The sequence below is a fragment of the Lichenostomus cassidix genome, chromosome 2, assembly GCF_008360975.1.
Source record: "Lichenostomus cassidix isolate B80296 chromosome 2, HeHo_3.0, whole genome shotgun sequence".
Taxonomy (NCBI): domain Eukaryota; kingdom Metazoa; phylum Chordata; class Aves; order Passeriformes; family Meliphagidae; genus Lichenostomus; species Lichenostomus cassidix.
In genome coordinates, this window is record NC_139482.1 from 9,240,971 (window position 1) to 9,253,337 (window position 12,367).

At 36.8% G+C, this 12,367-nt stretch overlaps 1 protein-coding gene across 4 annotated transcripts in view; it reads right to left on the reverse strand.

The window, feature by feature from the left end:
• Nucleotides 1–12,367, reverse strand: part of ESYT2 (extended synaptotagmin 2) — a 77,486-nt gene that overhangs the window by 19,855 nt on the left and 45,264 nt on the right. For all 4 annotated transcript variants that reach the window (XM_085050291.1, XM_085050293.1, XM_085050292.1 and 1 more), the window contains exons 7-12: nucleotides 8,178–8,233; nucleotides 3,254–3,374; nucleotides 2,452–2,628; nucleotides 2,270–2,352; nucleotides 973–1,021; nucleotides 219–308 (exon numbers count right to left, since the gene is read on the reverse strand). In XM_085050291.1, the coding sequence (XP_084906417.1) occupies nucleotides 219–308; nucleotides 973–1,021; nucleotides 2,270–2,352; nucleotides 2,452–2,628; nucleotides 3,254–3,374; nucleotides 8,178–8,233 (576 nt within the window). The remainder of the gene's footprint in view (nucleotides 1–218; nucleotides 309–972; nucleotides 1,022–2,269; nucleotides 2,353–2,451; nucleotides 2,629–3,253; nucleotides 3,375–8,177; nucleotides 8,234–12,367) is intronic.

Below are 12,367 nucleotides of genomic sequence, written 5' to 3' on the forward strand. Positions count from 1 at the left end.
TAACATTAAGAGAAAAGAAAAGGATGACAAAAGCATTTTAAAATCTCATTTAAACCATTGACACTTATGACTGGTTTGAGATTTCTAAAGACAGTTTGGAATAAAGTTACAGGTTTCTCCAAATTCACAGTTGGTAGAGAATCAGTTTCATACTTAACACAACTAAATCACCCCACAACAATTAAGATAAGAATAAAAGCAGTATGTTCATTTAATACCTTGTCTAGATTGTCAGCAGTTGGCATCAATGTGAGCCATTCCAGTTTTAAATGCAACTTTCCTTTGGACACTTCATCCAAAGTAAACCACTGAAAATTAAGCAAAGTAATGTGAAATAATCTGGTAAACGAATATAAGATTGCGATGGGTTCTTAAGGATATTTAGGAAACTCAAAAGTCTGCTAGGAATCTCTTAGAGCTGGAGTGCACATAACCTGAAAATATGTGATTCATTAAAATGTCCCATATCACACAAAATATGACAACACAGAATGACAAAAACAGCCAGACAAACCTCTATGCTATATAATAAAAGCATCTTTAAAATACCAAGATAATTCTTTAAGTTCTTTAAAGGTGTTCTGGGAATACAAACACTGCACAATGTTCCTATAAAATCTGTCTTACATATAGGACAAAAGTCAGTCTGCTAAATCTAATAATACTTAAATCAAGCAATTAACTATTCTCTTACAAAAAAAACCCTCTCACCAAATATCTAAGTTGCTACTTTTTGCATGTGCATCGTAGAAACTTTAAAACCCCAAGACAGACAAAGAATGGCATTATTTTTCAGATTTCACCAGTTCAGATGTCCCTTAAACTACTATACTGATCATCAGGAAATCTATTTCTACAGCATTAAGGTTATTCTTGTGCATACAGGAACTATCCCAAGAAAAAAAATTGCAACAGCAATTTTATATACAACATATGGGTCTTCTTAAACCAAAACTTACTGAACTTGCTTACCTCATCTAGAAGACGCTCCTTTTCAACTTCAATTAAATCTATCATCAAACTAGAAAAAAAGGGGGAAAAAAGTAGTATTTTAGCCAAGAAGCACAAGATCTAATACAGAACTCCAACCCCACCCTATGCTTGCTGAGTATCCAGGATTCCACTGAGATCAAAAGAGCAGAATACTATTCTTCTAGCCCCTAAGAAAAGAAGAAGTAGGCAATGAAATGGCTGAACAAAGATGAGTGCAGGATAACAGAAAATATGCCTATTCTAGAGCCCATTTTGTAGCTACGAGGGCAACTGGCACAATATGACTCACATACATATATGGCCCAACTCTCAAAACACATCCAAACTGCCCACTGGAAAAAGCACCTGGACATATGCTCTGACCAAATTCATGCTTTGGCAGTGTCTGGGAGAGGTCTAGCTCACACATGCTAAAACTGTAGCAGGGAATGAATCTGCTAAAAATTAAACAGAGCAGACAACTGCATGCCAGTGCATGAATATTTGTCTGGCTTTTTACTTTATTAGTACTGACGTACACATTATGTCACTTCCCCCCACCACCACTTCAGTTTAAGATTAGGGAAGTGCAAAGAAAAAGAAGCCTTTGTGCTACCTACTTCTTCTTTTAATGAGAAGTAGGTATTGTTGCTCCTGTTAAGAGAGGAGGAGCTGGAAAGATAAGGGAATTCTACTCTGTATGGAAAACAACAATGGGAAGTTCCAAAACTCTGCGAGAAATAAAGGTGACAAATTACTGGAGAAAGAAGCTGACTAAAACCCTGAAATGTTTATGGGTAAACACCTATGGCCTATGGAGTCAGAGAGTGAGTCATGTTTGCAAAAGCATTACAGCAAATTCTTTCCTTTAATCAAATAGTTAAGATCAGCTCTTAAGAGAAAAATAAACTTGAGACAGTAATTCAGAAGCTATGGAGATTAAGAATATACACAGTATTAAACTATATTAACTTTGCCTGAAGAAAGAATTAAGACTTAGTGCTAGCTCACAAAAATTAAAGCAGCTAGGGCACAATTCTGGGTACCCACAATACTCACCTTATTATTTTTAAAAACATGTAAACATATAGATGTGTATATACACACCCAAGCACATTTTCATATAAATACATTTATGTATATTAAGTAGTTAGGGAATTACTTCCTACCGAGATAATTGATTTATAAATACAATTAGATAGCAGAACAACTGCAATAAAAAAAATAATAATTAAAGAAAAATTGCAGTAATTCATTTCTTTCCAATACCTAAAAACATATATTCTGTAACATTTACCTTCCCAGGAAGTCATCTTTATCTGGATCTTCATCGAAGAGCTCAATCTCCAGCTCCTGTCCTGGATGTTCATATACTAAGGCCTGGAAGTACAGTGAGAGGGCAAAATATCCTCTTTAATAAAAGAAACTTCAGAAGATAACTTTACAGAACATACAACAATGTATTTTGATTGGGTATACCTCATAAACTTCATTCCATTTTGGATTGAGATTTTCTTTGATGACCTTGCTTTGGAAAATTTGGTTGCCCACCCGGATGATTCCATAAGGATCTGACTTTCCCTTGACAATTCCTTTTAGGTAAGTATCTTTCCCCTCCAGGTCCTGAGCTTCAATAAAGTGTATCCTCAGAACACCCTGAAAAAGGAAAAGATGAGTTTGTGTAGTAATCTGAAAGCTTCCATGTCATCACAATTTACACAATGCATGTTTTATGATTTCCATTGCTATTTCCTTAACATGAAACTTATTTTGGACATACTGTAAATAGAAGATATCAGTGATGATCCACATACACAACAGACTTAGCACTCAAGAGACTCCTGAAAACAAAACCTATCATCAACCATCAGAAACACGCCAATTACATCAAGAAATACCACAGTACTGAAAGTGAGCAGCAAAAAATAGCAACAACTGTTTAGTGAAGCCCACTAATAGTAATTTTCTGTGGTAACATACAACATATGCTACTTAATTTTTAATCTATACTGTTGAACTATACCATAGCAAGTAACATGTTTAAGATTCCAGCAAAACAGGATCAATCAATCAATCAATCAATCAATCTTTCTTGGTGCTCCTTTTAAACATTAACTTCAAGTAAATTGTTTATAAATTAAATCAATTATTATCAGTGACTGGATTCACAACAACTTGTATGACTGCAGTATCTGTATGCAGAAACTCACACACATGTCTGAACAGCTACTACAGACAAAAACAATTTCCCAGTTGTTCCTGTTAACAGAAACATGCTTACCTTTGGTATAGGAAACCGCAGCTGAGCAATCTGCACTTCACTGACAAGGGGGACTGTAATTCTATTTGGAAGGACCAGGTAGTTGGATATTATATCCAATATTATTGTATCTGATAAGCCACTGTTGGAGGAAAGAATCCTCAGTTACTTCAAGAGAATCAAAAATGTTATCTCACACCAGTATATTCCTTTTGCTGCTTAACAACCTAAATGGAGAAAATATTTGCCTTTCTGGGGGGGGATGGAAGACACATCTGGTTTTTTACCCTTTTTTAAAAAGTAGAGGATTCTTGCCCAAACGGCCACCAGGTGGAAGCAGCTGACACCGAACAGCAGAAACCACAGGGATGAATATAAAGTTCCCATTTCCCTGCCACAGCCAAATTTCCCCCTCACCCTTGCCTTTTAAACCAGCCCGGGTAAAAGGCACTTGCAAAAGTTCTCTTGCCTGCACTGCATATAACCAAACAGATGGTAACTGTTTATTTACTTTTCTATTTCAATACTGATTTAACTGTCCTTGGAAGTTTGGCTACCCATTCCTGTATTGTTATGAAACCAGCTGTCCTCTGGAGCTGGGAGGACCATCATTTAAACCACAGGCACACACAACACAAGCTCATGGCTGAGTAAAACGTAGCCTAGGGAAGCAAAACAGGTTTTGTTCAGTGGAAAGGGAGTGGCAGTGAAACCACACTGGTAATGAATCACATAAAACCCAGCCCCACACCCCTCCACAAACACAGAAAAGAGAACGATTTCCTAAGCTACAAGTTCACCGAGCTCAGGACTGAACTGACAACAGATCATTCACTGTCAGCCCTGGTTACACACATTGCCTGCACAGGCAAAAGGCAGAACACAGAATGCAAGTGCCCAGGAAGGTCTCAGGAATATGTGCAAAGGTTCAGAGAGGTAATTACAAAAGTACTTCAGATACTCTGAACTGCAGAGGTGCCTTTTCACTAAAGGTGGTAGAACTGCCATTTCTCCTAAATACAACACATGGTTCCCTTTTTGCAGTCTTTGTGAAACCAAGACGCAGATACTGTTTGATTACTTAGAACATTTTTTTGGATGAAGCACTTGCGTATAAGTACCTTGTAAAGTCTTTCTAAGACTGAATCTGAAGCTGGGAGTAGCTCTGACTCAGGAGCTAGCATATAAAAACACAAAAGCTGCAGTGAAATGTGATACATGTATATTTTCATTTGGAAAGAAAATGTTGTGGAGAGCAATTAACATTATGCTAGAGATGGGCAACAGAATGAACCCATTAAATATAATCTGGCCCATTAGAAATGCACACTGATTTTGATGCCAGGGATTTGCAACCTGTGCAGCCTGCATCCCTCTGGCTGCCCAGTTCCACTGTAAATCCAGATAACTACAATACATGATGGAACACTGACTTTTTAATGGTACTCAGAACAACAGAAACAGAGCTCAAGGCTGCATCAAAATCAATGGACAGGTTTGTGCAAGCCTCTGGGTAGAAAGAAGCCACAGTGGGTAATGTTAAGATACTGCTCAGAGGAAAAAGGTTTCCTCTCCACTTCTGTGAGCTAATTCACATCTGCCCTGAAGAGTCTTCACTCCCCTTCCCGCCATGCAGAGCTTATCCCATCATATTTATAAAGATTTTCCTTCTACATGAACCCTAGAAATTCAGTTTCAGTATTTCTTAAGACAAATACTGCAAGATAATAATGTTATCTGAAGAGTAGCTTCATTTAGCCATCATTTTAACATACTGCTTTTCAAACTTTTACGTTTCATTTTGCCAAGCATCTAGTTTTCAATTCACATATGGTAAACTCTCTGAAATGAGCCAAGAAAATAGAATTATTTTTTTAAGAGTTGACAAAAAGCTGAAGATAAACATCTCAACAACATTAAAAGGAAAAGAAAAAACCAAACCGAAGCTGAGGTGATGGTAACTACAGAAACAACAATCACACTTTTCAAAATACCAGCCTAATGACAAAATTCTAGCATTGAGATCAGGTAGGTTTTTTTTTATTCCTGCTTTTGTTAGTGTCCCTACTTGGCAAGAAGAGAAAGCTCTGCCTTTATTCTCAGTCCCTTAAGAACAGATGCCTAATGGAGAAAACCAACTGGCCTAGGTCAGAGAAAGCAAAGGAGCAGTGCAAGGAAAGCACTGAAAGAAAGGCTGTCCTGCTCTTCTCTAGTATTTCCTTAAGATCACAAACTTTATGAAATAAGCCACAGGCATAAATAAATCTACTCTAGACTAGCATAAGGTTCAGAGACTGACTAATGTTCAAACAGAGTTACAGCAAATCTTCTTAAATAAGAAAGAGAAGCACAGCCCAAGCACCGGGAGGACTCACAGTCCTTTATGTCAGAACCAAACCCCAACTCTGATTCCAAAGGTCATTCTCATAATTTTTTCCTAACATTAATACGTGAATTTAACTAAAACATCTGAGAAAACTGAGCCAGCATTAATGAAGTTCCACCAAGTTTTACACAGAGAAACTGGACTCCTAGAAGGTAGCAGATACCCTAATGTTAAATAGATGGAGCTGAAAAAGAACACTGAAGATTGTAATTAAGAAATTAATTAAATGAGTTCTCAAACAGCATGATGTTTTCTAGCTTTTTAAACCTCATCTAATATTAGCCAGCTGGGGTGCTCTCAGATGCAAAGTATTCTTCATGAATACGAGGCAAAAATGACAATCTTTTGCATTTTTTCTTAAAGTAAGAGGTGTGACCTATGGAAAACAGAGACAAAACACTGACCAAGCAACACAGAAAGATGCATCAATATAAACCCTTATGTTGATCCATCATTAAAAAACAGCTTCCTAAAATCATAAAACTTTAGTCAATGGCTCTATGTACAATTATTTTTTCAGTTCATAAAAATGAAAGAAGTGTGGAATGTTGCATATAGTTGAGACTGTGTCATCAAAAGCTCAATTTCATTGCAGAAAAAGAATTGTTAGCTATCTACTCTTCTGTATTGCTCTCTATTTAGCTCTATTTAATTTTTATCAATTTTTATCAGCTATGTATTTTTTTCTGTGCTGTCTTTATTCATACTGCAGAGACAGCACATCTCTGGCTGCATAGAGTGTTTTTACTGAATCTCAAGCACCCATAACATCTTCCTATCATCCACATCCCCTCCTGACAGCACGTGAGTATTCTCACAGCCTGGCTCCTCCTCACACAGAGATTTTAATTCCACTTCTCCACAAGCTACACTAATGATGGAATATGAATTACTTGTGTGTCCTTCTCCTTGTGGAGTCATATAGGAAGAACAATGAAAGTTGTTAACAGCTGACAGGGAAGCTTCCAGCAGCTAAGGCAGACATTCAATTAGTAGAAGACATTTGCAAACTGACTACAACTAAGCAGTTTAGTGTGCAGCCAACAGCCATAGGACTAAAAAGGTGCCTGTGGTGGCAGCAATCTCTTGTTCATCATTGCTTGTAACAACTACAATATGTCAAGTTGTCATACCAAAATATTCAACTTATCTACACAGATAAGGAAGACAAATTCAGCACTGAAGAAACCTCTTGGCAAGGCAGAGCATGAGTCACCTCAGTTACAGTTACTATAGAAACTATACCTCGTCTGGATGGCACCAGTCTCTGCATGTGTGGCCAAGTTTGGTTGCTCTGGAAACCATAAACTTGAGATATTTAGCTAGACTTTGTTTACATCTGAGGTTTTGTGTTTGCAGTCAGGCAAATATGTAGCAGGCTGTGAATCTCAGGAGCCTAGTACACTTAAGTACTAAATGTAAATTTAGTCATGTTATATCAAAAGAGCGAATTATTACTCAGGAGCTGTGTTTTGGAAGCCATTTTCCCCTCACTCATCAAGAAAACCTCTTTCCTCAGAGACAGTCTTAAGCAGGCTTGAAACATGAGCAATTCTTGCAGCCATTAACCTACTTAATGCAAGTTCTAATTTTAAACTGTTCAGCTGGGATTCCATGCAATGGCTTCACGTGTCTTAGGAAAGCAAAACCCACTTCAGTCATGCTATTGATTATGAAGGGATTGATTTAATACCTAAATTCAAACTCCTGTTTTGAAGCAGTAAAAAATAATTCTGGAGTCAACCAACTCTTGAGAGCATGGGATCTAATAAAAGGAGTAATCACAAAATCCAAGTGTGTGTCAAATCCACCATGATCTCCTTTGCCATTGTCTCCATATTAAAAAGCCCCTGGGTAACTATTAGAACATGATGAATATGAATATTTTGATGGATTTAACTTTATCAGCCTTGCAATGATTCAAAGCAGCTTGATTTTCACCTCTATTGATGCTTTTTAATTTCGGGTTTTATGATGTGGTATTAGGAAAAGCTCTGAATAAGCTAAGCATTTTTATAGCTGTATATAGTCAATATTTTTGCTGCTCCATTCGATCTTCACACAATAAACTGAAAGCTTTAGAAGTAAGAACTTGAAGATATTAGAAACTTCATTTAATTTGAATAGTCTTAAGGTGTTTCTAACTGCCTTTACACAAGCAAATTCAGATGGATTGCCATCCAAAGCCAAGAGCTAAGATGTTATGAACCCACTGGCATGAAAGGAAGGCTCTGTGTCTTTCTGCTCTCCTAGGAGATGGCAGATAGGAAATTCAAAAGATTCTGGAAATCTGAAAAGGCTGAGAACACTAAAAGAATTATATTAAAAATTGTATTTTGAGAGTATTTTTAGCAAGACCTACTAGATATACTTCTGGTGTACTTTGACTTGTAGTGAAATCACTACCTACTGCAAATTTAGCAATTTCATATATTTCTGCATTAAGAGAGAACTGCTCAGAGTCATCTAACCTAAAATATTTATTCAACTGATGGTCTTCACATTTTCTGGGCTTTACTGGGGTGCAGATATATCAAATACTGCTTTAGGTATACTCACTTCAGTCCTGGAACATCCAGAAGATTGGTCAGTCCAGTCCAGTTAATTTCCAAAAGCTGTGATTTATGGAGGAAAGGGGGGGTGGGGGAAAGGAAGTGGGATAAAAAAAGAAAAGCAACGTAGAATTAGTAACACTTAAGAAATAAACCTAATTTTCATAGATTCTTATCAGTGAAGAGTTAATCAATTTCCAGGATTTTCTCAAACACACAGAACAGCCTTCTTCCATTCTTAAAAAATTTTAGACATGTTTTTATAAACAGTAATAAAATGTTTCACCATCCTCTTATCCACTCTTCCACATATGCATATAAATACACAATACAGAATAATGAAATGTGGTCCTATTTTCTGGAGAAATATTTTTGGAGTCACCATAGACCTGCTGCAGATGAACAGTCATTAACATGAATTTGCAAATTATAATAAACTAACGAAGAATGCCATGTGAGACCAGGAAAATAAGAGATCTAGAAGACATAACCAACAGAATGAATGAAGATTTGTGATTAAGAAGGTGGAAGGAAGATGTGATAACAGCTTGCAAACATAAGAGGAGGCTGTTTTCAAGGCACAAATCCATTCTATCACTGAGAAAGTAATGGAGAAAGGTATCAACAGGATTAAGTATCAAAGTGAGAACAAACCTCAGAAGTAATTCATATGGATAACTTACTGCTAGATCATACATACTTTCTTCACTGAAAATCTTTACAGGAAATTATGCTGTATCTATTCTGTTTCAGGATTTTTGGCATTAACAACTAATGTAAAACATCCTTTTTGATCCTATAATATTCTAAATCTAGATAACAAAACCAACAGACCTGAGTTCCCTTAGTTCTCTCCTCACTGAATGATTTCTCATAACTTCAGAGAAGTTAACTGAATATTTAAGCAACAAACAAATCCAAACCCACCCAGTTATCACCACGTTTCCAAATCCACCTCACCCAAACTAAGCATAACTGCATGAAAAAAAGATTTTGATATTCCTGTTTAGAAACTAATTGTGGTGCTTCAGCTAAATGTTAAAACAAAACAACAAATCTCTACAAGAACAAATGTTGCATATTTTCACAAACAGGCAAGAATCATCACCCTACCTTCACTTTCTTCTTTAAAAATAGCACATATTCTTTTACAAAGGATCTATTAATAGTGTAATTAATGATTTCCTTTGTGAATACTTCCAGTAAAGATAACACATAATACATTTACTCATATAAGGAACACTGTTACTTAATATGCTTTTGTAATTGTGGCAAATATTTAAAAAATGTTACCTATGAACAACGTTACCAGCCCTATCTGTAACAAACAAGCGGGAAAAAAATCATTAGCCTTAAATGAAAAAAGATGTAATAACCAGATATTCCAAAATAAAAGGCAAGACATATTATGGGACGTAGTGCAAGAATCTACACGAGCCAGCAAGATGCCCTTGCAATGAACAGGGCTAAGGCTGTCCTGGAAAAGCCATGAATTTGTGTTAGCTACAGTATTTACCCTGGAGTAAACCACTACTGACTGTCCTCCAGCTAAGCTTCATGTTGCTGCCCACAACTCACTGAGCCTGAGGAGTTTAGCCATTTTTCAGCCAAGCTCACAGTTAATTTATCTGCTCTGTACTCAGCAGTTTATCTATGAGGATGTTGCAGATGATGCACTGAAGACAGTGTCAAGAGAGCTTTACTGAAGTCAAGATAAGCTGCATCCATAGTTCTTCCCTCATCCACCAAGCCAGCCTTCTCATCATAGAGGACATTTGGCTTGGTTAACCATGATTTCCTGTTCATGACTCCCTCCTGGTCACTCCCAACCCCTTTCTTGTCTCCTCCCTGTGAGCAGTCACATTTCATGATTCCCAGATGTCCCCTGGAAGTGCTGTTGATCCCCACATGGAGGAGCAGCAGTGGGTAATAGTCTGAGAGCCAGACAAGCTTGAAGAGTTGACAACATCCTGAATCTGAGCTCTAGGCAAGCACAAACCCCAGGAGAGAACAGGTCAGGATGGCAGAAAGGGCCAGGAGTCACTCAGTGGTGACCACTTCCCACTTTCTCCTGGTGCTTCAGTGCAGTTCAGGCTCTGCTGGCTCAGGTGCTCCAGGCCCTCCTCTGCTACACTGGCCCTGAATCTGTTCCACAGCTGCAAGTCTGCAGGTGGGCTAGGAGTCATCTTCCTTGTGGCAGGAAATTTCCATCTTTCCCCACCAAGAATAATTCCACCCAGCAGTTTCCCCAGAAAGTCACAGATGCTGTTTCAGGTGTCTCCTCTCTACAGAGTCACTCTAGATGCCTGTGTGAAGGAAACTGAATTCAGACTAAGACATCTACCTGATCATATAAGTTTGTAATATATGAAACCAGACTATCAGAATCTAGAGGGAAAAAAAAATTCTTCAGTATTTCTACAGAGATTGCTGACTTTCATCCTTCTTCAGGTGAAAGCACAAAGCTGTCACTGGCTGCAGTACCACTTTGTATTCAATGTCTTTTTTAAAGCACCTCATTTACAACTAGTTTTGCCCACTTTCTGTTAGAGTACTAGCAGGATTATTTTAGTGAGAAAAGGCTAATGTATATCTATTTATGGAATACTAGCAAGGCTAAATGGCAGTAATACTTTCCAGAAAAGAATAAGTTCTTAGCTGAAACTCATACTGTAGACTGAATAGTCTTTTTCTTCTTTTTCTTCTTTTTTTTGAGGTGCTGTAATTTCTTTTCTACATGATTCTCAAGCTATCAGGTTTTTAATTTCCAAGTGTAAAAACCCTTGTTGGAAATAAGATGTTATAAAATGGGTTGTTTTACATTGATATGTAAGGATTAGTTGTACAGTTCTACAATAACAAATTATGAGTTAGAACACAAAACATTTGCATTTAGGAAAATAAGATCATTTAAATACATTCTTTTTTAAAAATTAATTGTGCAAATTATTGCTGTATGTTCTCAAATATTCTTTTCATCTTAAATCTGAAAAAAGTTAATAAATAAATAATTGAACCAGGACGAAAAGTCCAACTCAGTGTGAATAATTTCAGTTTTGTACTACTTCCTCAATCCTGCAGACCCACAGATGTTTAAGTAATATAGCAAACAAGTAGCTTGCTTGTAGCTGATAAGACTAACCACAAATTGACTATTCAGACTAATCCTCTTGTTCTTATCACAAGTTTTGACTGTACATTATGTGACACTTTAAAAATCTACCAAGGTTCTAGAAGAAGCAATTTTATACTCTTTTAAGACAAACCAGTTTATTATATGACTTATTATTTTTTTATTCATAGTCAAAAGTAGAAGCAAATGCACCCCATAAATACCTTCAAAAAGTGGTCCCTATCATAATGTGTTCACATCAGCCTTCTGTATCTAACAGTTTTACATAATGATGTTTTCAGACTAAACAGCAAATGAGAAAATATTTGCATATCCTTCTGTTTTCATGGTTTTTTCCGAGTATTGCATACAGCGATTAACACAGCAAAGTCCTGTGCTGTCTCCTAAATAGAATTCACTGAATAAATGCATTGAGTAACACAGTGCATGTTGAAATTCAGCATTGAGAAACATCTCCTGCACTGGACTGAAACATTTATCACAGTGGTTTCTGTATTAACTGCCACAGCCCAAAAGAAAACCAAGAACAACCTAAGAAATGCCACTGAGAACTGATGTGACTAGAACTGATGAAGAGATGCCACTTTCCACTGATGTGACTAAAAAGCATTTCAAAAGGTTGCAACACAGTATATGAAACACAAACAGGGCCTATGGTACAACCTCACTCACAATATTTTGATTATTACACACCTCTGCTCACAAACAATACCACCCTTTCATTCCATCAGTCCTTAGAGCATGAAGCATGGAAAAACAATTATACAAAAATACTGCTACTAAGAGTGGTCATGTATTAGTATACATACAATGTCAGAAATTCTCTTCATCTACTTATTCCACAGGAATAAAGACATAGACCATTTTCAGAAATGTTAAATCCTTTTCCATTTAAAGTTGAAGCTCAGAAATTAAAAAACATTATTACAGCTAAGCACTTTACAGGATTATTGGAAAAGCTTTGCAAATAAATCTTAAGTCATTAAATGTTTTGGAAGGAGTATGAGCCTTCAAACTCCTGGAATAATCAAGCTTTCACTGTTTGGACATTGAAGGTAAGTTCT